The sequence below is a fragment of the Glycine soja genome, chromosome 15 (assembly GCF_004193775.1).
Source record: "Glycine soja cultivar W05 chromosome 15, ASM419377v2, whole genome shotgun sequence".
Lineage (NCBI taxonomy): Eukaryota > Viridiplantae > Streptophyta > Magnoliopsida > Fabales > Fabaceae > Glycine > Glycine soja.
Window position 1 is genome coordinate 8,696,735 of NC_041016.1, and position 25,894 is coordinate 8,722,628.

The following is a 25,894-nucleotide window of genomic DNA, read 5'->3' on the forward strand; positions in this document are numbered from 1 at the left end:
GGTTTGGTTAATTCCATCTCCTATCATCATCAGGTACTGCTTGTTTTGGGGAATAGAAACATACTCTTCATACACTCCAATCACCACGTGAATCAAGAAATATCCATTTACACCCCAGGTATCGGTGTTATTTAGAGCCGCAGCCACTGCATCATCGAAAGTTGTGTAGTTTCCAGAACCACCTGGGTTCACCACCGCCATTTGGCTCACAGCAACATTGTCCAGAGCCGACTGAAGAAGTTTTCTCCCTCTTATTCTGACAATCTCGTACAGCTTCTGTTCCCACACCATGTAATCATTTCTTTCCGTCTTTGCAACTATATAGATGAAAGATTCGACAGTAATTATTGGATGGTTATAAGTTATAATGTTAATTGATTTTAGTTTTAGTTGACGGGATAAAATTAACACATAAATTAAAATTTGTTCAAAATTTTATATTTTTCCTTTTTTCACATGACTTGTTTTATTTTTTATTTAATCATGAAAGATTATTAAGTGTGTTTTTTAAGGATAAAATGATTTAGAAAAATAAAGATCGAGAAGTTGTCATCAAAAGTGTTATTTTCTTTATCTATCTTCATAAATTTTGGATTGAAATTTTGTTTAGATTAATTATAATCATATTCAATCAATTATAAGAAATTTAAATAAAGCAAGAATGATTATTAGAAAAATAATTTCAGATGTATGTTTTTTGGAGTACAGTGAGATATTTTGAGATGGCATTTGGAAGAATAATATTTTTAAACGTGGTTTTTTGACAAAGAAAGAGAAGGGAGGATATTTTGAAAAAATTAAATAGAACTTTGTTAGATAGGAAAATAACAATTGATTCTCTTGTATTCTGAATGCTGGGCTTTTAAGGATGTGAAAAAAATGTTGAACAAAAATAGAGAGCGAAACACGTACGTATATATGTGTTTGTCGAGACGTGCCATTTTGGATGAACTGAAGAAGAAGGAGAAAATTGTTTCATAAAAATCTATTATAGTATAAGATACTAGAGAAAAAAAAATATAAATATCATAAAATTTATGCTTGATAAGATAAAAAATATTGATGAAATATTTAAAATAAATAAATATTTATGTATCATTCCTCGAATTCAAAATGGTGAGTTCCATCTTTGACGTAAAAGTTCTTAACATTCCACGTAAGCTCAAAGATATTTTCTTTACGTGGATTGAAGCGTGTAGATATTTTTGGCTTTGGAGAGACTATTGTATTCACACGTTTTTTGTCCTCACAAAAACTAAGGCCTTTCTTCAATTTACAACACAAATACTGTTAGTGTTAAGCTATGGAATCCTGTGCAACTCTTCCACTTTCTCAGCTTCCTTATGTCTACCCTTCAACACTTAGCAGCAACAAAGCTTATCCTTTTTGGCCTTGCAAGCGAAGGAGCTCATCACAACCAACACGCTTACACTGCAGCAAGATGTTTGTACCTGGTAATTGGTTCAGTTAGTTTTTTATATCAGAAAATATTAATTGTTAATTTTGTTAGTTTTTATTAAGAGGGAATCAAACTCGAATTGGTTTGGTTATCCTTTTTTTGTCTTTACTTCCTTTTTAACCTCTCAATCAATTTTATATTCCGAATTGGTTTGGTTACTTAATTAATACTTTGTGGTTCTTCCTCTTCCCCACTATGTATTTCATTGCATGTATAGTGTATACAACTTAGCAATTACGTAACGTAATATATATGTACTGTGTTGTGTTATACTGGGATGTAGGATTTGGAGAAGCATCACCAGAAGCAAAGGCTGCTCAAAACCTCCACAATTTCTTCACCTTCGTTGCAGTGAAGATTGTTGCTGCTCAACTTGAGGTTCCTTTTTCTTTTTCCACTCTAATGGCCTTTCTTGCCATTTGTTTTTATAATCATGTGCTCGCTTGTATTCATTCAAATTACGGCCATTCGTTCAAAATAGAGAACTCCCAAGATCTTTTTGAACAACAATTCACTGATCATTATTCTTCTTCTTTATTTTTAACTGAAATTTTCGTACAATTTTACACTATTCACGCCGCTCACCCTTTGAACCTTCCTTATTATTATTGTGTGAATTTGGTTGTGATTTTTACTAATAATTCATAGTCCTTTTTTTTTCTTTTGATAAACAGAAACAAGGTTTAATATATATATTTTTAATCTTTACAAATATAGCAAATTTTTGTTCAGTCTCTAAAAAAATTTCGTTGATTTTAATCTTTATAAATTTTAAAAATCTTGAAAGTAAATTATATTACCGTTTACTAATTAATGACAATATGTATATAAACATGTCACCTCATATGTTATTCATTAAATCACTCAAACCGTGAGGTACCATAAAAAAATGGATGTCTTTGCTTGAGATCCTAAGATATATATCTACACTTTTTATAATGTGTTTAGATAACACCAGGAATAAATTCTACTTTTCATAATCAAGTGGTAACATAAAAAAAAGCATAAACAATTATTTATTGTTTTGGCTTTATTATTAAAAAAAAGTAATTAATTATTTCTCATTATGAATCTAATTCAAAATACACTCTTATTAGTGAACTAACAAGTTTCCTGAAAATAAAGGGATTTGTTTAAGATCTCATTTCTCAGTCATCACGAACTTACCCATCATCATGCAATCACCAATTTCAATTCATAGAGTTATAAATTATTATTTTTTTTAAAAAAAAGTCATCTTAACATAGTATTTGGTCGAGGAAAGGAATTTTATGAATTTTCCTTTTCTAACTAAAAAGCTTGGAACGAGTAAAATGAGGACCAAAATCTCCCCCCTTTTTCATTTTTCTCACTCTTCTAACATTGGTGATATTTAGAGAGATTTAAACCTCCAACATTGTCAATGTGATTCAAGGCTTAACAATAATAATAATGTCATTGGATTTTATTTGATACACGGTTGTTCAAGTAACTTATGTTAACGGTATAAAACAATTTTTTTTCTAATTTAATATCCTTTTTAATTAGTGAATGCTTTTGTTTTCTCTCTAACAACATCATCTGTCAAATAATTATTTCCTTGAGCAGAGCTACAATCATGAAGCATATGAGGAGCTGATGGAATTCTTGAGTAGACACTCGTTGAATGATGGTGACAAGTTCTGTGCCAGCATGTTCAGAGAATCATCAAGACATAAGAATTTGGGTAACGACTATTATCAACTACCCAACACCCAATCGGTATCTAATTATTAATTAAGTTTAAATATTTTTTTTCAAGTAATTTAGTATTTTTTATTTTTTTTTTTTGTAAAAAAAATCGTTTTAATCTTTATCAATTGTGTTTATTTTATTTTTTGATACTAAAGTGTTAATACTTTAAATAATAATAAATATTATTTAAATCACTTTAAAGAAAAAAAAACAAATATATTTATAAAGATTAAAAGAAAACAAAAATTACAAGAATAAAAAAAAGTTAAATTATAAAGATGAAAAAAATATTTTAAACCTATTAATTATTAATATCTCACTTACAACTTTTTTGTGTGTGATCATTGAATGAACGAAATCTCGCGAACTGATGATGTGGGGATCTGGCATGTACATCAATAGCCCTACGCATAATGGAGGTAAGTAGATTATTTTTTATTATTTGATTTTCCATCACCTGTTAAACTAGTTCAGATTAAGTACATGACCATGTATTATTATAGGTTCGATCAGCATACTGCAAAAATGATTTTGAATGGGACAACATGAAGCGTCTAGCTTTTAAGGTTTGTAATTATTACGTTTTCTTGTATATATTCAGGATGTTGATCCTACTGAAATTTATTCAATTTCCTACATAATTCAACAAATGTTTATAATTCTGCCCGTATTGTCTTGTAGATGGTCACTGAATCTAACACGAGGCTCATGACGGAATATGTCTTAGAAACCAGTCATGTTGAAACCGAGAAGTGAATAGTCCTTCATTCCCTCTGATCGAACAGGAGCTAGGGCAATGTACTTACTTATATGTACAGGAAAGAACTTGTCTACATGGTTTTCGACCAATTTTATACTCCAGTATTAACATGGTTATGATTAAAAAAAAAACAGTTAGATCATAAAATGGTTGGGACAAGTTCTTGTTACAAATTGATGATGAACAGAATATATTGTTATGCCCTCCATGATATTTTTGGGATACTTGGAGCACCAGAATTATAGTGGTGCTGTTTCAAGGCTTTGAAGACAGCTTTGACCAATTTGTGCGTAATCAATTTTCCTTTACACCTGAAAGTGAAAACATTGTCCAACGATGAAACAAGCAACAAGCATTACCTTCAATCCTCAATGTTCAAGGAACAATTTCCTATTTGATAATTTACAGTTTCAGAAGCAGTAGCACCTTCTTCACTAAGAATAAGATAGTGTTTGTTGTCAGTCTTGTAAGTACAAATATTACATTACATTGTACAGCTTAAGGTTTACCAAGCATGGACTATTGATTATAACCTTCCTCCTATGCACCTCCTATTTATAGGGCATTCTTGGATAGTGACACAATCAGTTGCTTTCTGTTCTATGGACAGAAATCATCAACAATTAAAGATATATGCTTCCTCTGTTTTAGACTTGGATGCATTTGTCCTGTACTCCTATTGTTATGACTAAACCTTCCATTACGATCCAACCAAGCAGACTTCACAATCACTTATCACTCTATGGCTGCAAGTGATAGCAAAGAGGTCGAGACAAAGAAAGGCAGGGCTTAGTAGTAACAAGGTTGTCCGCTGCCAAGGAGCTTTGTTTCCAAACCACATGCACATATGATATTTTTGAAAACACGTTGAGGTTTATCTTCTATCAGATTTGAATTGACACTAAGCAGTATCTGTTGCATCAACCCAGCGATGGAGATCACTTGAGGTATGAATTTCACCATTGTTGAAGTATGATTGGGCGTATTCTTCTATGTGATCCAACCTGTAATTAGGTGTCATCAGCAGCATATACTTCAAATTTGATCAACTGAAGAGAAATTTAAAATTGATCTGGTCCATTCATACAGATATTAATAACAAGTAAACCACAAAAGCATGAAATGACAAGTACAGCTATTGCTCCTTTCATTGGTAAGACTTCCTAACTTCACTACCAGAACCAAAATGGTAAGAGGAACTCTTCATCTAAGCAAATAAGATTTGTCTGAACGACCAAAAGGGCACAGAGTAAATTGACACCATAAATATAACTGTGAATATACTTTGGTATGAACAGAACAACATTCAGAGGACAATTACAGATTACCTATACACGTAGTTCACCATGATCCCTCCACTTTGAGAAAGACCTTTATCTGAACGATCTGCCATCCAGTTTATTCTTTCAACCATCTGTTCCATATTGAGAAGCAAAATTATTGGCTTCAGAATGAAAATACCATTACCAATAACAATGAAGTTTATCGGCTGTAAATTATGGTTGCAAGACATACCGCTCCATTTTGCAAGTGAAAATTTGCTACAGAGTCCAAAGCCTTTCCTCTTTTCTTCTCTTGCAGAAGGTACCTGTGATACCAAAAGAATCCCAAAAGTTTTCTGATTACTTTACCATGACTTATAAATTATACACATAGCAAGCTGCCTAGCTCAATACAATCCTTCAGAGTCATTTCTAACATGGCTCTTTTTTTTTTTTATTCACATAATTTGTTTCAAATATTGCAATACCTGGCACATAAACGCATCAAAGGGGATTTTAATGCTGACAGAAGTTCTGGTGAATGGATCCACTTATAGGATGTAGAAGTAAGCAAGTTGAACATCACATCCATTCCATTTTCTCCTGCAGCGATATCCCTGCATCTCGTATTGATATTAGTCACCTGATAGTATCCTCATAGACAAACTAGGGAAGCAAATAGAAATTACTATTCACATTATTTGTCACCACATTATTCTTTATCATGACAACCAAGGATCATAAAAAGGATAACGTTTGGTGACTATTGATTGAGTTGGAATTGGGCATATTTTCATCATATAAAATCCTTAGAATCAAGGTTACAAATCATAAATCAAATTGTGGATCATTAAGCTAATTTTTTAGTCATAAATCACACCGAAACATAAAATTGAAAGACACTACAAAAAATAGGTGAAAAAATATCATATAAAGAATATATAGTGTTCAATGTAATAATTTTCAACTAGGAATTGTAAAAAAAAAAAAAAAAAAAACATAAGTCTCACAAAACAAAATCATAATTGAGCCTTGCCATCAACTTATATAGAAACTAGTAAATTAAAAAAAAAACTACAATACATAAATAACCAAGTGAACACATAGGTCATAATTCTTGTGAGTTACTAAATGCTAGTTCATCATAAGTGCACTAACTCACGTTGTAGAAATTGGAGATAATTACATTTTACATATAATTTATTTGTCAAAAATAATACAATTATCTCAAGTAACATCCTTCTTGCCTTTGAAGCCATATAAAATGACTGTATGAAGCTTCTGTTTCAGAAGAACAAAAAACAGAGCAACGATATAGCCAAATAAGAAGTATATGGTGTGAGTGATGATTGTGTAAAGCATCATTTCTTAAAAAAAAAAAAAAACAAAGCAATGAAACAGCAGTGTTTAGAGTGAGTGACAGTGCATAGGGTACATTTAGTTGGACTCCTTCAGTTTCTTTTCAATTAACAATTTAAGTTAATATAAGTTTTCAATTTCTTTGATAAAAATGGAAAAGAAAAGCAAAAAAGAGGAAAAAAACTGAATCAATGAATGTTGCACTTCATATCAATCATAATGGAATCGTACCAGTTCACGTATGCATCACATGATTCAAAGTCATTTGTGAATTGTGATTCATAGCATGATGCAAATTGTGAACTTGTCGAAGCATACCATATTTAATCATGCAATCTGAGTCTTGAATCATGCATTTCTAAACTTAACAACTATGCATAATGCATAAAATTTCTAAAAAATATTTCAATACATAGGGAACCAATTGGGCACACAATTAAAGGAGAAAAAAAAATGTAATGCAGCTATTAGGATAGTTCACTTGATGATGATATGAAATTGCGATATAAAAGTAACTGGTGGTGTTGCCAAAAAATTTCCAAGAATACTATAACATAAAATATAAAGAAGATAACAGTAAGTATTTTACTTAGGTAAACTCATAAGTGCTTCTTCCTCCTCGGGTTTAAGTATATTCTCATAGAAAGTGGAACTGGATCCCTCTGCTTGTGGTTGTGACAAATTATCTCCCTCAGCAAGCAGTCTTTGAGATGCTAACTTGGATAAAAGCCATGAAATGAATCCCGGGATGGGACTGAGGGTTGCAAAGGTCTACAGCCAAAAATTGATCACCAATGTGAGATGTGAGTGGACACAAGTAAAATTTAATACATAAGATATAGCAGTATCCTAGGAAATATGACATTTATCAAGAAATTTTCATACCGTCAGTGTCCAATAATAACTGTGATAAAGCATATTACTTTTAGATTGTTCTAGAATGAGGAAGGAAAATATATCAATTTGAGAGAATAGTCTGTTTGGCAAATTTTCCATGTGCCTATAGTTCTATAACAATCTTTGGAGAATAATGATTCCAGAAATCTGCATCTTTGAGAGGAGGGGAAAAGTTTAAAACATGGCAATTTAAAGAATGAAACCATAAGGTTGTACTAATATACTTGGAAAATCTCCCCATCAAACGTGAAGTGTAAAGGGAAGGCAACACATTTTGTTGTGGACAATACCATTCATATCAAAACCACAGAAGTAAAAAGTATGAAACAGAGGTTAAAAAGAAAAACTTAAGATAGAATTATGTTAATTAAATGTTGTGCATTCACAAATTCCATGAATCTCCACATAGTAATTGATAAAATACTTACAGAAATATGTGGCATCTCTCTTTTCACCTGTGTTACAACCCGTTTGATGAGAAATTTTCCCAAGTTGATCCCCGCTAAGCCAGGCTGCAAATTATGCCCAATCAAAAATAAATGAATAAATAAATAAAAATAAACTACCTCCGTCATTATTATTCTTCAGGGAGTCAGGAGGGGGAGAAGCTGACCATAGTATATAAACAGAAAAGCAAACAGATCTAAGGGGCTAACATAAAAACCGAACAGAGAAGAAATGAGGAAAATTAAGCAAATAATAGCAATAAAATCCACTCAGCGAAAAAGCCCAACAATAAACAGCTCACTTTTCACTAAAAATGATCATGCTGAACTTCACCATGATATAATTATAGAATTAACAATTTTTTGATAATATAGTCAAATCTCCACTAGCTGCAACTTTTCATTACTTTTTTTATACACAGAAATACCTGAGTTGATGATATGGAGTAGAACAAGGCACATGTTGCCTCACTTTCAGGTATAGGAGGATTATCCCACAAAACTTCCTGTGAAAAAAGAAATATTGATTAAAAGAAGTTACTGAAAAAGGGTTTGTTTCAGTTGAGTTCAAACAAAATTAACCTGTATAGTCTGAGCAATATCCTTCAGTAGTGCAACTTCAATGAAAATTAGGGGTTCACCTGAGGAAAACATAAAACAAGATCACATAACATAGTCTAATACACTTGAAACTTTAATAATCTTTTAGAAACTAGACAGAAATTATGTGCATTGATTGAGTTAAAGCACTCAGAAGTCAGCACCCTTGATACTTATAAGAATTTATAAGAATAAAAACATTTTGCATTTACAAGAATAATAATAATAATAATAATAAAGAATTAAACTATTTCCTATGATTCTAACTTTCCAATGATACATTAACTCCTTTAATTCCCAATGACAAATTAATCACAAAATGCATTTTCAAATAACATACTTGAGAACAGGTATATAACTACAATATATTAAACCACTGAAATACATTGGGTCACATAGGATCAAATCAATCAATTTGTGTCCAAAGCGTAGACTATAGAAAGTAGTAACGCAAAATTTAATTTTTCAAGCTACTTGGTATGAGAATAATGAAATTCCATTGCACTACCTATGTAATACAATCAACTAGAAAGCAAATTGTTGTTACTAACTTTCTGACCTGATACAGACTCATAATATTGACTAAAGGTGGAAACAATGACCACTAGGATGTTGATTAAAGCACCAATATAAATTATAAAACTGTGAAAAGTAGAGAATTATCTTTCAGTAACCAAGTGTTAGAAGAACTGCTAACCAGGAATAGCGGGATGTAAATATCCAAAACAACGACGGCCAATTCCCAGTCTTCTCTTAAGATCTAGAAGGTTGCTAATAGGGTGCACAGCCTACACAAGATATCAAAGATTATGCATACAGTGGAAGACCAGAGCTACATTGAATGACAATTCAAGAAAAAGGAGAAAAGTACTTCATAAGCAACAATTTTCTCCAGCAAAGAAGCAGGATCATCCCATGTAATCTGGTGAAGCTCTAAGGCAGCAGGACTAAGCCATGTAATAAATTTTTCCATTAAATAAGAATCCAATGCTCTCAGCGATGCAATATTCTCCTCTCTGTGTAATGGAATGATTGAATTATCATACTCAAAATTTCAGGAAAGCAGGTTGAACCCTTATTCTTGTCTTATCTTTCTTTCATTCTTTTCCCCAATAATGTTATGAACTGTAGGTATCTAAAATTCATACTTTCATAAATTTATTTTATGTTAAAGTCCTCATAGCAAAAATCCTTGTGCAGACCATTGAAGACAATCAGTATCTGAGTTATCTAACATAGAATTCACTAAAATTTAAAGAGGAAACAAGGAACTAAGATTTCTTTTATTTGCTCCTTCTGTCATTGTAACATAAGGAAATAGACATAGAAAAATTGTTCAATATAAATTCTTAAAGAATCTGCCATAAACTTACGCAAGAATAGATAGGATATCTTCTCGAAGAATGGATAAGGTCCTCAACCCTCCAGGATGAGTGTTGAGACGCTCAAAGAGAACTTCATAAACCGGCTGGAGGGCATGTCTCAAATTCCTCTCAATGCGATAGAAAGAAGAAAACAAACCTTCGTCTTCAGAGCCACTAACTTGAGCTTTGTCTGCCAACCCAGTCATTTTTTTCACACCACAGTTTTGAAATCAACAATGCAAAGAGTTACACACACACACATGCATGCATGCATGATGCACCCATACACACACATACGCCTTGTAATAACTCACCAGCAGGATGTTCAAGTCCAAGGTACTGCTTTATCAGTTCACGCACTTGTGACCTATTGAGATCATATTCTCTAGCAAGGACAAGGAGCAACTTGCGACGGTTTTCATGAGAAAGGTTTAAATAACCCTACATTATTACCAGCTTATGGAAATGAAATTAGCAGTGATAACAGCAAAATCGGAAAAAGAAAGTTTCATTGCCATTAAGGTTGTATTTGGATAAACTTTTCCCTAAACACTAATAGAATAAAAAAATAAGAAGGAAAGATGAAGTGAGCTTCTCTATAAGCTAATATCAACTTATGCACTGTTTATGGAGAAGTTTGATGAAAGAAATTATATAAAAGTTAAGTACACGAGTTGATTTTTAACTTAGGGGAGAAGCTCATTCATTTAACCTTCTTGTTTACTTCTCCTATTAATACGTATGGAGAAATTTATCCAAACAGAATCTAAATCTAAAACTAGATTACCTCCGAGAAGTTATTAAGCACGTCATCTAGAACTTCTGTTTTGCTCATTGATATGGCAGAGTGCATTGAAGCGCGGACACGCTTAAACTCTCTATGAATAAGTCAAAACAACACACAAATAAAAGAAGAAAAAACTGAGCATAAAGAAAAATTAAGCATGCAAAATCCAATTCCAAGTATGCGAAACAAAAAATAAATAAATAATTAAAAATTAGGAACCTCTCGGAGTTGCCGGAGTCATTTGGCGCTGAATTTCCATCACCTGGCGATCCGTTTTGGCGGGAATTCTGCTGCTGCATTTGACTCGTCGCGTTCTGTTGCGCACTCATCACAAACGAAGGAACAATAAGCCAACAAGGATCAAATTAAAAGCGAATTCACGCACAAAATGGAATCGATTTGCTAGAAAAAATAAATCAAAAACAAAATGTTCGAATCAAAACTGCACCAAAAAATGAGGCGAAATTCAAAGGTCTGGAGAGAATTGGGAGATTACTCACTGTTAGAGGAATAGGAGAGAGAGAAAGGCTTGTACGATCGTTGGGCTTCATTCTGGCGCGCATCAAAATGGACAAAGCTTTTTTGTTCATTTTTTTACATATATATTTCCGTACTTATTTGCTGAAAGAATGTGTGTTCGGATATCAAAATCAATAAACTGGTATCAGTCAAACAACTTTGCTTTCTGCTTTTGGATCGTGCGTTACATCGTTGTTTGGCAACAACCTCCACTATTTATGTTTCCATGTTCTTATTCCGAGGTCCGAGCGAGCGAACGTTGCTTGCAAGCCACATAAATATTTGTTTATTTGTATATTTTGGGTCAACGTCTCATGTGGTTTGAATGCAGTTACAGGTTCTGGCCCAATTCAAGTTTTGGGCTCTATTGGACTCTTTCTTTATGGGCCAGCTTAATTGGACTTTAATCCAATAGGAAAATTGGCAAATTGTAGCTAGAATTACTGTATGCGCCAAAATCTTCCTCTTAGACTTTAGATTACTAATTAATTAGAATAATCTTGTATAGTTGATCCTAATACTAAGTGATAACTATATGGGATTGGTTTGCTCAATTGCTTGGGCTATATGGGACTGTGGAAATCAATGGATGTTCAAGGGGCAAAAACAGCAAATTTCATGTGCTTAATAAGGCCATGACTCATTGTTTCCGTCGTGAAACTCCTAGAGAAATTGAACCTGCTATGCACAGATGGCACCCTCCCCAAAAATTTGTTCCTGCTCTCTACGACCCAAAAATTGTTGTAGGCTTTGTTTTTGGATGGAGTCTACAGTTCAAAGAAGAGTTATGATGTTTATGCAAGTATAACGGGGTGAAATTATGATGAATCGAAGATGGAGTAACCCTCAGGTGAACCCTGATGTTTGTCGAAGAAGAGTTATGATGTTTTTACATGCCAAGAATCAAAAGAAAGTTACTGAAAACATTGAAGCAATGTTACTGATTACAACATTAATGGTCACCTATGGAGGTGTGCAAAAACAGCTCTAAAATCAACCTTAACATATCTTAATGTGGTGTGCAACCAATAGTCCTAGTTGCGGTTGTACATGATCACTGGATCATAATCTATTCGTTGGTTACTACTTACTACTACCAGTGTCATGGTTTCATTATTTGTAGGATGGGTTGCCTATCTAATAAAGCGTGTGAACCATCAGTTCATTCAATTATTCACAACTGGTTATTGTTGTCTAAAAGAAATTTATATTAAAAAATTTAAAATTCTATTTACAATTTATTATGTCACAAGTTAAATTAAATAATTTTGTTTTTTTTAAATAATTTTATATTGATTATTATTGTTATTTTCAAAAATCTTAATTATGAGCAAATTATTAATGAGTTTTACAATAAAAAATTACAATAAAGACAATATTTTAATAATTATGATGGTGTAAGTTTTCTTGTTTGTCCTAAGCACAAAAAATCTTAGGAATGATCCTTCATATTTGATCTCCTTGTAAAGGAGAACGTATCTCATTTTTCTCCTTTAATATATTACAGTTTTATCTTTAAAAAAATTGATGGAAATAAGTGACTTATGAGTTATGACACTATCATATGTTTATTTTTCTATTTAAGCAAGCTTGTATGTTGTTTTGTAATGAACAATTCTCTGCAAATGATGTTCTTCCATCTTAATAAATGATTAAAGCAAAATTTCCAAAAGAGATAAAACAAAAACACCGAACACGACCAGGAAACAAGGAACTTGGGAAGCATTACCGCTAGAAAAATTTAAAAGTCCAAAACAAATGTTGTTGGTAATCCTTTTTTATGTCCAAAACTCTCTCTTTTTCTTTCCTTGGACATATTTTGTCGTTAGTTGTTAACTCGATTTAAATTAATTGAATTTAAAATTAAGAATTTCAGACATAAAGGACTTTTTGAGCTATTTAAAACTTGCAAGTTGCAATATGAATCTTTCTCTAAAAATAAAGTATCAGCATTTTCTTTTGTGAAAAAAAAAAGAGAGAGAGAGATGGGCTAAGCTCTACAAACTCAATAAACCATCACCAAACAATAAATTGACTAGAGCAGGGGAGGGGTTATAGATAACAAGTTAAAAATTAAAATAAAAAAAATAAAAGAATATTAGTGACTTTTAGCATTATCCTTAGGGTGTTCATCGGACTAACTCGATAAGGTCGACTATTGAAAACAAACCAATTAAATTGAATCATATTAATTCAGTTAATCGATTTCTTTTATTTCGAATCCTAATTATTAATCAAATTAATTATCTGTTGTTAGATTTGTAGTTTTTTAACTAAAACTAATTAGATGGCTCAATTATCTTTTAACTTTCAAGTTAATACATTTTAGACTTTTATATTTAACTTTTATTGTTTTCTTTTTTATTCATTTTGATTTTATTTAGTAAATAAGGATTTTCTACGGCAGAAAACCAACCCAATTAAATATTTTATTATATTTGATCTTGATTGTGAAAATTAAAATATTAAATATAGTAAATAATGAAAACAAAATTTTATTTGATAAACTAATTAACTAAATATAAAGTTATTGATTTTATTTCATAAAAGAGTTCTTAAAATATTGTCACAAAATGGGGGGGGGGGGGGGGGACTTAAAAATTATAATATAATAAAAGATTTTTATTTCTGGCGTATAAACCTTTTTTGGCATTTTTTTTTTACTTTACTGTTACAAAAAAGTTGCATCGCATTTATTCCTTGATTTATTCTTTTACTTGGAATGATTTCTTTCAAGTAAGGAAGAGTCTTTCCACTTTTATATCAACCATTTGTTTTTATCTTCATTTTAGTTGCTATTTTTTCTAGTTAAAAATGATCATTAATTAAAAATACAAACATAAAAATTTAAAATTAATAACTGCATATATAAACTTTCTTACATTGTGATATATATAAAATATTGTCATATGATTATGAATTATTAATTATACAACAAGATTAATATCTAACTTTGAGGGACATTCGTAATCTTTGAGACATGATTAAAAAATTATTTTAAAATGTTAAATTAATTAGTTAAATAATGCAAATCGGTATTAATTACCAACCATTAGAAATTACTCTTTAATCTTTAATATATTAATTATAATCAATAATTATATTTTAATATCAATTTGCACTTGCACAATATAGAAACGTTTAATTTAATGAAAAAATTCGTGTTCAATCCCATCATTGTGAAAATCATTTAGACCAGGGACACTCACACTATCATGAATCAGATTAATCTTTGGCTTAATAAATTAAGAAATAACATAGAAAAGAAAAACTAATTAATCATCATTATATTGTATTGGACTTTTGTTTAGAATATGTAATGGGTTGGACTATTTAATTTATGTTCAATGAGAAGTACTGCCTTAATTTGCTAAGTTACTTAATTATTGTCTTACTGGACCGTTAATACAAATATTTACTATGAATGAATTAACGATGATGACAATTTTGTCTTCTAATTTAAAAATATAATAAACAAACTAGAGAAGGGGGAAAATCATGCAAAAATTATCGAGGGAAGAGAGAATAAAGAGAAAACGTTATTTATTCTCACGCAACGCAAGTTCCTCGGTCACAGAACTATGCTAGCTAGCATGTGCATTACTGTAAATATGTATACATCTTTACTTATAATCTAAGAAAATGACAAATGGATGTGGATAGGTCACAAGTAGCTAGCCAGCCGGGAGCAGATTCTTTGCTTTTGTTTTCATCATATTGAGATTAAAAATGGAATACTTGAAACAAAAAAGCACCATCAATTCCAATTTCTTTTTTTAAAAATAAAATCTATAAACACCCTAATGCTAGCTAGTCAAGAGAAATAGTACATGTGATAGAAAAAATAAAGAGAAATGATGAACATTAATAGAATATTTCTCACGTTGGAGTGTAGATAATAATATTAGTCTTTTAGTTTGTGAAGTCGTTAATGGCGTATCATTCAATACTCTTATCTGGTCTACCTAGTGTTCACTTTCCTGCAAAGATGCCAAAGCGATATGTCATGACTCATGTCTTGGTCTTTGCTCTCAAATATTTTTTAGGTTGCTGCTATTAATACAAGACAGATACACGAAGATGCGTTGACCTCTAGCTCCTCCTCGCGTGTATGTTGCTTGCGCTGTAATCTGTGATTGAAATTTGAATCCAAAGGTTTGGACTTATATCCTGATTTAAGCAAATTAATTGCAACGTTCCAATGCCCTCTCACCGGCATTTTACAGCCTGATAGTCTTTTTGTAAAATATTACATGGACAATTTAGACATTCAATTAATGTCACAACTCATAAAATGATGTATGCACGTTAATAAATGCGAGCAGCGTTAGAAATCATCATTAATATCTTATTTAAAGGAAACTGGGTTTAATATCACTCAAGAACTTGTTGGTGATAATTAAGTTATTTAATCATGTTAATTAAAATTTAACGTTTGATATATATACTTTTTAAAGTTAGTATGAGGCACGTTATATATATCCTGCTTTAAAAAAATGATGTATGCACGTCAATAAATGCATGCAAAGTTAGAAATCATCATGCATGATTCAAAAGTCGAAATAAGTTCAACCATGATTTTCATCAACGCGCTAACTACTACAGCGTTACTCTCAAATCAAAACATGTCTCAGTTTATATATTATGTCTCTCGCAAGGACAAATGTTTGGAATTAATTTTTCTACAGAAATAATAAGGGCATTGAAAACATATAGCATAGTACTTATTACCCCTTGCTTTGTTAACAAGAAGAAGAGAGAAACCTTGAAATTCCTGGTTAAAAGAAAATAAAAATTGAATTCTTTTATTATAATAGTATACAAAAAGTTTTTACTTTTTAGCATATAGGTACTAACTAGTAGTATGAAAAGTTTAGTTTAGAAACTTTTTTAGTATCTATGCCAATAGTTTGATATTCTATGCTCGTATTTGATGTACTGGTTAACATAAAAATTATACTAATAGTATATCGATCTTATATTTCTTCTTTTGTATACTAAAATATGTCTATAACTATAATGCATCATATTATAAATAATAATTAAAAATTAAAAAATACCTACAGAGACTAATTATTAGTATATAATATTTTTTATAATGTTTAATGCAAATTAAATTTGCTATGGGGGATTAAGTTACTTTAGAAGTCATTTTTGGTAAAAGTTGTTTATTCAACAACTCTTTGTATATGTTAAAAAGTTAATAAACAATTGAATATTTTAAGAATATCTTAATGGATCTTGTAGGTTAAAATTCAAATAAACGAGACATTTGTAGTTACATAATTTTATAGGTAATTTTATTATTTACATTTCATTATATTTTAAAATGCATATTCATATGTCAAATTAATTTTATTTGATAAAGTACCAAATACTTTAAACAACCAAAGTATTTTTTATACTACAAATTATTAACACAAAAAATGCTTTAAAAAACTGAGTCAAAAAACTAATTTAAACATTATGTTACCCAAACCATATTTCGTTTTAAAATTTGTATCTGAAAACTAAAATTTAAAGTTCCCTCGATCATATTTTTTTGTGAATCCTCGAACAATCCTTTAAATATATAGTTTAGATCAAGAAAGTAAAGTTCAAAGTTTTTTTTTAAAGAACTATAGCTAGTTGAGAAAGTCAAGATTAAAGAAAAAGGAAAATTTTACAAAAAAAAAGGAAATAATAATATAAAGTTTAAAAATATAAAAAATAATAAATGTCACATAAAAGTAAAATATATCCTTTTAAAAATATATTATAAGAAGAAAGTAAAGTAATAAATATCTTTATATTCAAGAGTCAAAACTTAAATTTATAACGTAAGGTTTATTATTAATGATCATTAATATCCTCCCATGACTAACGTATGAGTTAAAATCTCAATTAATAATGCAGATATCCCAATTCAAATGTATACTTATTTTGAAATTATATTTTATGTATAGTTAGTGGAGTGTTTTTTTTTATATGAAGTTAAAAAGTGGTGTAGTTTATAATCCTAGTCTTTTTTACAGCAGTTTATAATATTAGATAAGAAGCAAAATAATCCAAAAAAAAGTTGTAAATGAAAAGTAGGTATAACCATTATAATTAAAATGAAACAATAATTTGAAAATTTTAAACTATAGAAAGTAAATGTTAATTATATCCCTGGAAAAATATATTATAAGAAAAGAGTATATATATATAAATATATATCCTCATGTTCAAGACTATTGACTTAAACTTATAATACAAGACTTATTATTAATGATCATTTAATATCCTCCCATGACTGACCTATGGTTTTAAATCTAACTTAATATTGTAGATATCCAAATGCAAACGGAATGATAATTTAAATTAACAATTAAATTTTTATAGTTAATTTTTTTATCCATAAGATGAAAGATAATGTTAACAAATGTATAATAAGTCACAAATCATGATTAATCATTTGAGCTAGGTTCTTTGACTATAGTTAACCTTTATATGCATTATAAATTAATCCATTATTTTCACCTGACCAATTAATCCATTTTCATCAAAACAAGATATCACAATTGATTATACTATTACACAAGATTAATTATTAACTAATTAGATGGTAGCCTGCTCAATTTGATCAGTAATTCAAATATTTGAAACTCTAACATTTTAAATTTTATATAGTATAAACAGGCTCTAACAAATGAGACTTTGCCACTCAGGACGCTCGACTGCTGCGGGCTGCCTATATGCTTACATCAAATGATTAAAAATCTGATACTATTTATCATCATCATTCCCTTAAATTTCATATTACGTGCCGATCGGAATTATTTACATTCTGATCTTACATTAATACACATCCAAATCTTTTACATTTTTTTCCAACGCAAACATATATACTTATTTACGGTTGATTTTCAAGTTTTAACCACACACGATTGCGATTTTATTGCACACACGCATTCTTTAATTATAAATAATAATTAATCTCCCATCATTTATCCAAATTACAATTGGATCTTCTTCATATCCCTTTAGGGCACGTGAGAGGGATGTGACTCGAAGAAGGAGGAAAAAATAAACTACACAAAAGTGGCATGAAGAGAGGAGAAACTCGGAAAGCTGAAATGACAGTTTGGAGGGTAAAAGCCCGAAAGGTGTAGAATGAGAATGTGGAAACCGAAGCCAGAAAATCCAAAACCCCAGAGGGGGGAAAAAGGCATGGGACCCACCTTGACTGCACCCATTTCACATTATTATTTTTTCGCTTTTCCATATTATTATTACGTACTATTTTTTTATACTAAGACTATTAATATATTTTATTATTAAAAAAAGTTTAATTAATCCAGGACGGACTTCAAGGTTAAAAAATCATATACAGAAAGCTTATCTTAAGGCTTAAAGAATATATCCAAATTATTCATTACTAAGATTTTTACTTCTAACCATCACATCCTTTAATATATGAATTTGTTTATTATCAACTCCATCAGAAAGTATATTATTTTGTTCTCTTATTTTCTTATTTTCGCCGACACACACAAACTCACACACTCAATGCTCTTGTGCTGCTTTTGCTTATGATATTCTCTCTCTTCATTACATTCACCAAGCTTCGAATCTCCAATATCTGTCCCTTTCTTTAATGGCCTTGCCTTGTACAACCAGTCGCGATCTGAAACTCAACTACTACGGTACTGCTGCTTCTACTTCTACCCCCATTCTCCTCTTCTTTTTCTTCTTTTCAATCTCTTTCGTCTCCATGATACTCTGCATGTGCCTCTCCGCACCTGAACCACGCTTCTGACTGCAATGGCTCGTGCCCGTTTCCCTCTTTCAATCCTTCTCTCTCTGGTCTTCGTTGCTCTTCCTCTTTCCCTCGCCAACACTGACCCTTCTGATGGTAATATATCATTATTGTTATTTCCTTTTCTTTCTCTGTTTGTTTTTTTTTTTTTTTTTGAGTGATCATTATACGGTTGATTGATGTGGTCGGTGTTGAATGACTTAATGTGTTTGGTTTTGGGATAAAGTTTGGATTTTGTGTTGTGGGCATTGGGTTTTGGGGGTTTGATTTTGTTTTGTAAGCTCTGGGTGAATAGGGAGTGTTGTAATGCAAATGATGAAGTTTTGGGTGGGTGCTTTTTCATTCAAAAGATGTTTTTTTGTGGCTCTCTGTTTGTAGTTTTTATTGTTTTTTTGTTCTGTTGCAGTTCAAGCTCTTGAGGTCATGTACAATGCGTTGAATAGTCCAACTCAGCTAACGGGTTGGAAAATCGGTGGTGGTGATCCATGTGGAGAGTCATGGAAAGGGGTAACGTGTGAGGGATCAGCCGTTGTTTCCATGTAAGAGATTCACGTTATATTGCACATTTCTGATTTTTTTTATTTGTTTGTTTGTTTGTTTTTTAAAGTGTGTTTGTGATCATTGTTTTAAATTGTGGTTGCGGTTTTGTTGCAATGGGAAATTGCAGACGAATGTGGCTGACTCGCTATGTGGTCGCCGCGAGTTTAAAAGCCTTGATGTTGTGGCTAAAATCGCGGTTGCTGAAAGTTTTTTAAAACCTTGTTTGTGGTTGAGAACACTAACTGATCTCTCTGTTTGTGATGCTGGATAGTAAACTCTCAGGTTTAGGACTCGATGGGACTCTGGGGTACCTGCTTTCGGACCTTATGTCACTCAGAGAGCTGTGAGATAATTTTGCTCTGTTATTTGTGCTACACTACACATAATCTTTACTGTTTTAATATATGCTGGTGAACTGGTTATTGGCTTTTTAATTCTTATTTTTGTGTTTTTGTAGTGACTTAAGTGATAACAAGATCCATGATACAATTCCCTACCAGTTGCCACCGAATCTTACGAGCCTGTAATGTTTGCCTACATTTACACGCTCATTTCACTTCTTGATCATTTTCACTTTGCTACTTTATTTGAAATGTTATTTTTTTTTTCTGTTGCTAAACTGTGTCATTGCCTTTCAATTGGGACAATCAGGAATTTTGCAAGAAATAATTTATCTGGAAATCTTCCTTATTCCATTTCTGCCATGGTTTCACTCAATTATTTGTAAGTTTTTTTTGAATGCACACATTTTTATTTCATAATATTCAATTTGATAATACATTGGAGCCACTTACTGTGTTTCCATGTGGTTTTTAGGAATTTAAGCAATAATGCACTCTCCATGACAGTTGGCGATATTTTTGCTAGTCTTCAAGATCTTGGTACCCTGTAAGATATCTTACATAGTTTCTTCATTCCATTTTCCCCTCATTTATTTCATTTTCTTAGTATTCTGACTAAGAAACGTATGCTTGCTGTACTGATTTGTGGCCATGGTTAAACAATTTCAATGCTTTTCTTTTTTCAAAAGATATGAACAAACATTTTTCCTTGGCTGAATCAGAGGGACTTTTACCTTTTAGGCTTAAGCTATTATTGTTTTTGAGTTTTTGATTGGATTCAGACCATATTCATATATTGACTTAATACTTGAACTGCATGGTGATTCTTTTATTAATCATATATCAGGATTCAAATTCATTTACCATATTAACATAGAGTTTATGCTCCAACGGAAATCCCTTCCCCAATGAAAGGAATAGTTTCATACTGAAACCTTTTATTGTCATTGGTTTTTTGGATCATTAATATTAGTTTTATCATGGATTTTATTTGATGATTGGTTGCATGCATTTTCAATGATGCAGGGATCTATCTTTCAATAACTTTTCTGGGGATCTTCCTCCTTCATTTGTTGCATTGGCCAATCTTTCTTCTCTGTAAGTTGGATGGTATTTTAATTGATAAACTGGTACCAATTTTCATTAAATGTTAATTTAATGCTTATCGAAATTCTTTTGTAGTTTCTTGCAGAAGAACCAGTTGACTGGGTCTCTTGGTGTTCTCGTTGGTTTGCCTTTGGATACTTTGTAAGTTTTTCTCCCTTTGGTCCTTAAATTATCTGCATGTCAGTTTCTAATGTTGCTTTATAATTTTCCAGAAATGTTGCAAACAATAATTTCAGTGGATGGATACCCCATGAGCTTAGTTCCATCCGTAATTTCATGTAAGTATTTATGGATTGTTGTTTGAAATGCCTATCCGTTTTCTAATGCATAATAACTTCAGCAATGTGGTTAATGTGACTCTTTAAATGTTAACTAGATATGATGGAAATTCATTTGAGAACAGTCCTGCTCCTCTTCCGCCAGCATTTACTTCACCTCCTCCCAATGGACCTCATGGTCGTCATCATTCTGGATCTGGTTCACATAATAAAACACAAGTTTCTGATAATGAAAAATCTGATGGCCATAAGGGTTTGACAGTGGGGGCTGTCGTAGGCATTGTTTTAGGTTCAGTGCTGGTGGCTGCCATTGTGCTCCTTGCTCTTGTTTTCTGTATCCGAAAGCAAAAGGGGAAAAAGGGTGCAAGAAATTTTAGTGGGAGCCTTCCTCGTGGAGTTATTAACGGTGATTTCCCTTTCTCTCATTTTGTTTCCATATATATATATGTGTGTGTGTGTGTGTGTGTGTGTGTGTGTCTATATATATATATAATGATTATGTAATTTGGTTTCTTTGTCAAAATGTAGTTTAAAATGGTATGTGCATTAATTTGCTCCAATATTTGTTGAATGTTGATATTTGGAGGCACTAAAGGTGGCAGCTATAAAGCAAGGTGTTTATAAGGCCATTTTGAGAAATTGGGATTTGCAGCTTTGTATTTGGTGTAAATCCCATGAATAGAGCATTTGCTCCATTATAGTTTTATAGCATTTTTGGTTTAACGTCAGCTAAGTGTAGATCCACATCAAGACCAATACATTACATTGTAGCTTCTGTGTAAACTTGAGATTTGAAGTGAATACACTGAAAAATGCACATATCAAACGTGCAAGCAAACACCCACTTAATAACATATCTGTTTTGTATTAAAAATGGTATAGTGGCATTTTTCTTTATTCTCTTACAAAATTCATTTGCATTACCCTTTGAATCTGTTTCTGTAAATGCTCCTTCACTTCAAAATTTCTACTATTTATTTACTGGTTTGTGCTGAAGGATGGCATATATGCATCCTAACCAGTTCACCTTTTCTATTGGGTTTGTGCTTGCAGTAACTCCTCAGATGCAAGAGCAGAGGGTAAAAAGTGCTGCTGTTGTTACAGATCTCAAGCCTCGTCCTGCAGAAAATGTGACAGTTGAGAGGGTAGCTGTAAAAAGTGGATCTGTAAAGCAGATGAAGTCCCCTATAACTTCCACATTATACACAGTTGCTTCTCTCCAAAGTGCAACAAATAGCTTTAGTCAAGAATTTATTATTGGTGAAGGTTCTCTTGGCCGAGTTTACAAGGCTGATTTCCCAAATGGGAAGGTAACCTTTTAGTATTGCATTTGTTATCAACCTTCCTACTGCATTTTTGGAATTTATTCTTGTTATGTTTGGAAGAAAAATACCTATTAAATTACAAGCTAGATCTTCAATTGGTTGAACCAGTGAATAGATGAATGTGATGATGATTTATAGACTTTTTTCTTCATCAGTAATTTGGTTTTGCTGCATTTTAAATAATGCTTCTTTTTTCCTCTTCTGTTGTTTTTAACCTTTAATTTGGTTCTAATTTTTAATTTTTTTATTCTTATATTTGTAACATATATTTTGTACAATCACAACTCAGAAAATATATGGCTTCTTAGTACCTCTATTCACTAAGGCTGTTTGTTTGGCACTCACAGCATTTGTACAATGATCCAGCTACACTCTGTCTATCTCTTAGTTTTCTTTTTTTATTATGGCATTTTTTTTTTTATTTTCTTATAAATTTGAACTTGGAGAAAATTATTTTTATCCCTATAAAGTAAAAGTTATGGACACTATAATATGCTAATGGTTCCGATATTTGCTTTTGTTTAGGTAATGGCTATTAAGAAGATCGACAACTCAGCTCTGTCATTACAGGAGGAAGACAATTTTCTTGAAGCTGTTTCTAATATGTCACGCTTGCGGCACCCAAGCATTGTGACATTGGCTGGATATTGTGCAGAGCATGGCCAACGACTTCTAGTTTATGAGTATATAGCAAATGGAAATCTGCATGACATGCTCCATTTTGCTGAAGATAGCAGCAAGGCATTGTCTTGGAATGCCCGTGTACGCATAGCACTTGGCACAGCCCGGGCTTTAGAGTATGTTACATTCACATATCTGACATATTAAGTCTCTCCTTGGCATGGCCTTGACTGGCTACTCCACCCCCCTGCTTTTCCCTCAAGTATATTTGTTTTAGCCTTGTAGAGTGAGTTAGCATGTCACATTCAGGCTAATTTCTCAAGTTATGCTTTGTCTATCAGGTACCTGCATGAAGTGTGCTTGCCTTCTGTTGTACATAGAAATTTCAAATCTGCAAATATATTACTCGATGAGGAGCTCAATCCTCACCTGTCTGACTGCGGTTTAGCTGCTTTGACACCAAACACTGAGCGACAGGTTGGTAAAGATGCCTTTGTTTCCTTCATGCATAGCTGAACATGGTTTTTGTATCTATTATTTCTCACTACATTGATTACAATCATCGAGTTTCAACAGGTATCAACTCAGATGGTCGGTTCATTCGGTTATAGTGCTCCTGAGTTTGCATTATCAGGAGTATACACTGTAAAAAGTGATGTTTACAGCTTTGGGGTGGTTATGCTGGAACTATTGACTGGTCGGAAGCCACTTGACAGGTGAGCCTATCGTACATGATGTAAAGTAATCATGTCCATCACTTTAATGTTTACCCTTCATTATTATCTTTCTTTTCTGTATGGCTTCTTACATTCATTTGTAATTTTTGCAAGTTTAGTTTGCGGGTTCGATCGGAGCAGTCACTTGTGAGGTGGGCTACACCCCAACTCCATGATATAGATGCCTTGGCCAAAATGGTTGATCCTACTTTGAACGGCATGTATCCTGCAAAGTCACTGTCACGCTTTGCTGATATCATTGCCCTCTGTGTTCAGGTAAAACTTTGTAATGATGAAATGAACAACAGATGGCTAGCAACTTGTCTTAGTACCTTTTCCATTTACTGCACTCACGCATTTATTTCTGCACTATACTTTAGTCTTTATAATAGGGCAAATGCTAACTGGTACCAAAGGGCATTAGTCTAGCGTTATATAATATGACAAAAGGTACTGCTCTAGTTTAAGTATTGCTATATGAAACCAAGTGTTGGGCGGTAAAATGCCAACAAAATAATAAAATTCATATGGTAGAGATGAGAATGTTGAATTGGATGAGTTGACATATTAGATAGACAAAGTTAGTAATGAATGCATTAAAGAGAAAGTTGAGGTAGCATCTACTGTAGAAAGAGTGGTAGAATCTTGCCTTATGAGGTATGGACATGCATGAAAAAGTCCAACAAGCCCCACTAAGAAGACTAGATCAGATGGAGGGTAGTCCTATTACTAGAGGTAAAGGGAAATGTGGAAATATTAGACAAGAGTAAGAATGAATGCAATAGAGGAAAAGTTGAGGTAGCATTTATTGTGAAAAAAAAAAAAACAGAAGAATGTCTTAGGTTGTATGGGCACGTGTGGAGTAGAGGTTTCACTAAGAAGACTAGATCAGATGGAGGAAGTCCTATTATTAGAGGTAAATGAAAACCGAGAAAACTTATTGGCAAAACTATTAAGGATACAAGTTGAATGGATTGTTTATAGACACTAATCACAAGAGAACATCACGGCTTGATTGTTTGGTTTGTGTAGCTCATTCCACCAAGTGGGGCAAAAGGCTTGATTGTTGTCACTTGTCATTGTAAAGTCTTTATTTATTTTATAAAAAAAATAGTAGTACAAGTCATTCGACACTTGTTTTTTCAAGTAATTAAATGCATTCAATAGGGTTTATTTAGTCCACCTTAACAACGGGACCCTTGTAATTGTTGATCAATATGATGCACGTAAACTTATTTGGTGGTGTTGCCATTATCATAATTCTTCAAAAAATGTTAGTAATGATTTTGATTTTGCGCACAGCCGGAACCCGAATTTCGACCTCCGATGTCTGAGGTGGTGCAAGCATTGGTTCGGTTAGTGCAAAGAGCAAGTGTGGTTAAAAGACGACCCAGTGAAGAATCTGGTTTTGGTCACAAGACCCCAGACCATGAGGCCATGGACATGCCATTTTAAATGTTAGTGCCTTTAAGTGATCTTTTACAATTTTGTGCAGTAGCCCGGCTAAAAAAATTACTACTACAGAACACAGGAAGGAAGGAGTAGAAAAAGTTTGTGAAAATGTATCATCAATCAAACAAATTACGTGTTGGAATTTTTCACACACCATTTAATACTCTGGAAAATAAGCTGTATATTTTAATTAACTTGCAATGCTGTAATATAATGTAATTTAATTGAAAGCCCATTATTGTTTCTAGCTTTGATGCAACGTAATAGGTTTATAAAAAATAAAATTTTACGAAGGAACTTTATGAGTTCTAGGCATTGTTGGCATGCACTGAAGAAATTCTAACTACCGACACAATCGACATAAAGGCCTCGGAAAAGGGAGTGGATGCTATTTGTAATGAGTTGGATTATTATGACGGTGCGTGCATTTGGACGGGTCCTACTTTTGTTGCTCCCTAATTCTATTCCATTCCCACCATATCAATGGAGACACGCATTTGGCGTTTTTCAATTCATTTTTTAGCACTTTGTTGTTTTCTTCACCATGACCTTGGAATTATTTTCAATT

The 25,894-nt window shown here is 32.2% G+C and overlaps 3 protein-coding genes across 3 annotated transcripts; 2 read left to right on the top strand and 1 right to left on the bottom strand.

Moving 5' to 3' along the window:
• The first annotated feature begins 1,238 nt into the window (after window positions 1-1,238).
• LOC114387836 (chaperonin-like RBCX protein 1, chloroplastic) lies at window positions 1,239-4,204 on the top strand. The gene is made up of 6 exons (XM_028348044.1): window positions 1,239-1,454; window positions 1,743-1,837; window positions 3,047-3,164; window positions 3,575-3,591; window positions 3,676-3,738; window positions 3,854-4,204. Exons 1-6 carry the CDS (start codon window positions 1,304-1,306, stop codon window positions 3,926-3,928), a joined length of 519 nt encoding a protein of 172 aa, XP_028203845.1. The 5' UTR covers window positions 1,239-1,303; the 3' UTR covers window positions 3,929-4,204.
• An 88-nt stretch (window positions 4,205-4,292) lies between these two features.
• LOC114387835 (malonyl-CoA decarboxylase, mitochondrial-like) lies at window positions 4,293-11,414 on the bottom strand. The gene is made up of 15 exons (XM_028348043.1): window positions 11,148-11,414; window positions 10,867-10,961; window positions 10,648-10,738; window positions 10,175-10,301; window positions 9,870-10,050; window positions 9,368-9,512; window positions 9,194-9,284; window positions 8,479-8,537; window positions 8,325-8,402; window positions 7,879-7,962; window positions 7,143-7,324; window positions 5,683-5,811; window positions 5,448-5,520; window positions 5,261-5,346; window positions 4,293-4,936 (listed from the first exon to the last, which is right to left on the bottom strand). The coding sequence occupies exons 1-15, from the start codon at window positions 11,235-11,237 to the stop codon at window positions 4,834-4,836; spliced, it is 1,614 nt and encodes a 537-aa protein (XP_028203844.1). The 5' UTR covers window positions 11,238-11,414; the 3' UTR covers window positions 4,293-4,833.
• A 7,247-nt stretch (window positions 11,415-18,661) lies between these two features.
• LOC114388483 (protein STRUBBELIG-RECEPTOR FAMILY 8-like) lies at window positions 18,662-25,573 on the top strand. The gene is made up of 16 exons (XM_028348990.1): window positions 18,662-19,042; window positions 19,353-19,485; window positions 19,758-19,829; window positions 19,944-20,009; window positions 20,138-20,209; window positions 20,303-20,374; window positions 20,854-20,925; window positions 21,010-21,075; window positions 21,147-21,212; window positions 21,311-21,618; window positions 22,266-22,522; window positions 23,063-23,334; window positions 23,500-23,635; window positions 23,735-23,874; window positions 23,994-24,150; window positions 25,177-25,573. Exons 1-16 carry the CDS (start codon window positions 18,952-18,954, stop codon window positions 25,327-25,329), a joined length of 2,133 nt encoding a protein of 710 aa, XP_028204791.1. The 5' UTR covers window positions 18,662-18,951; the 3' UTR covers window positions 25,330-25,573.
• The last annotated feature ends 321 nt before the right edge of the window (window positions 25,574-25,894 follow it).

What these genes read in the sequence shown, in the direction of transcription:
- LOC114387836 (XM_028348044.1), top strand. Translation starts at nt 1,304, where the DNA reads ATGGAATCCTGTGCAACTCTTCCACTTTCTCAGCTTCCTTATGTCTAC. An exon ending in CAGCAAGATGTTTGTACCTG is followed by an intron (nt 1,455 to 1,742) that starts GTAATTGGTTCA and finishes ACTGGGATGTAG; the next exon opens with GATTTGGAGAAGCATCACCA. An exon ending in TGAAGCGTCTAGCTTTTAAG is followed by an intron (nt 3,739 to 3,853) that starts GTTTGTAATTAT and finishes ATTGTCTTGTAG; the next exon opens with ATGGTCACTGAATCTAACAC.
- LOC114388483 (XM_028348990.1), top strand. Translation starts at nt 18,952, where the DNA reads ATGGCTCGTGCCCGTTTCCCTCTTTCAATCCTTCTCTCTCTGGTCTTC. An exon ending in AGTTCCATCCGTAATTTCAT is followed by an intron (nt 21,213 to 21,310) that starts GTAAGTATTTAT and finishes AATGTTAACTAG; the next exon opens with ATATGATGGAAATTCATTTG. An exon ending in GGTCGGAAGCCACTTGACAG is followed by an intron (nt 23,875 to 23,993) that starts GTGAGCCTATCG and finishes TTGCAAGTTTAG; the next exon opens with TTTGCGGGTTCGATCGGAGC.
- LOC114387835 (XM_028348043.1), bottom strand. Translation starts at nt 11,237, where the DNA reads ATGAACAAAAAAGCTTTGTCCATTTTGATGCGCGCCAGAATGAAGCCC. An exon ending in TCTCTCCTATTCCTCTAACA is followed by an intron (nt 10,962 to 11,147) that starts GTGAGTAATCTC and finishes AGTGCGCAACAG; the next exon opens with AACGCGACGAGTCAAATGCA. An exon ending in AGAAAATTGTTGCTTATGAA is followed by an intron (nt 9,285 to 9,367) that starts GTACTTTTCTCC and finishes TATCTTGTGTAG; the next exon opens with GCTGTGCACCCTATTAGCAA.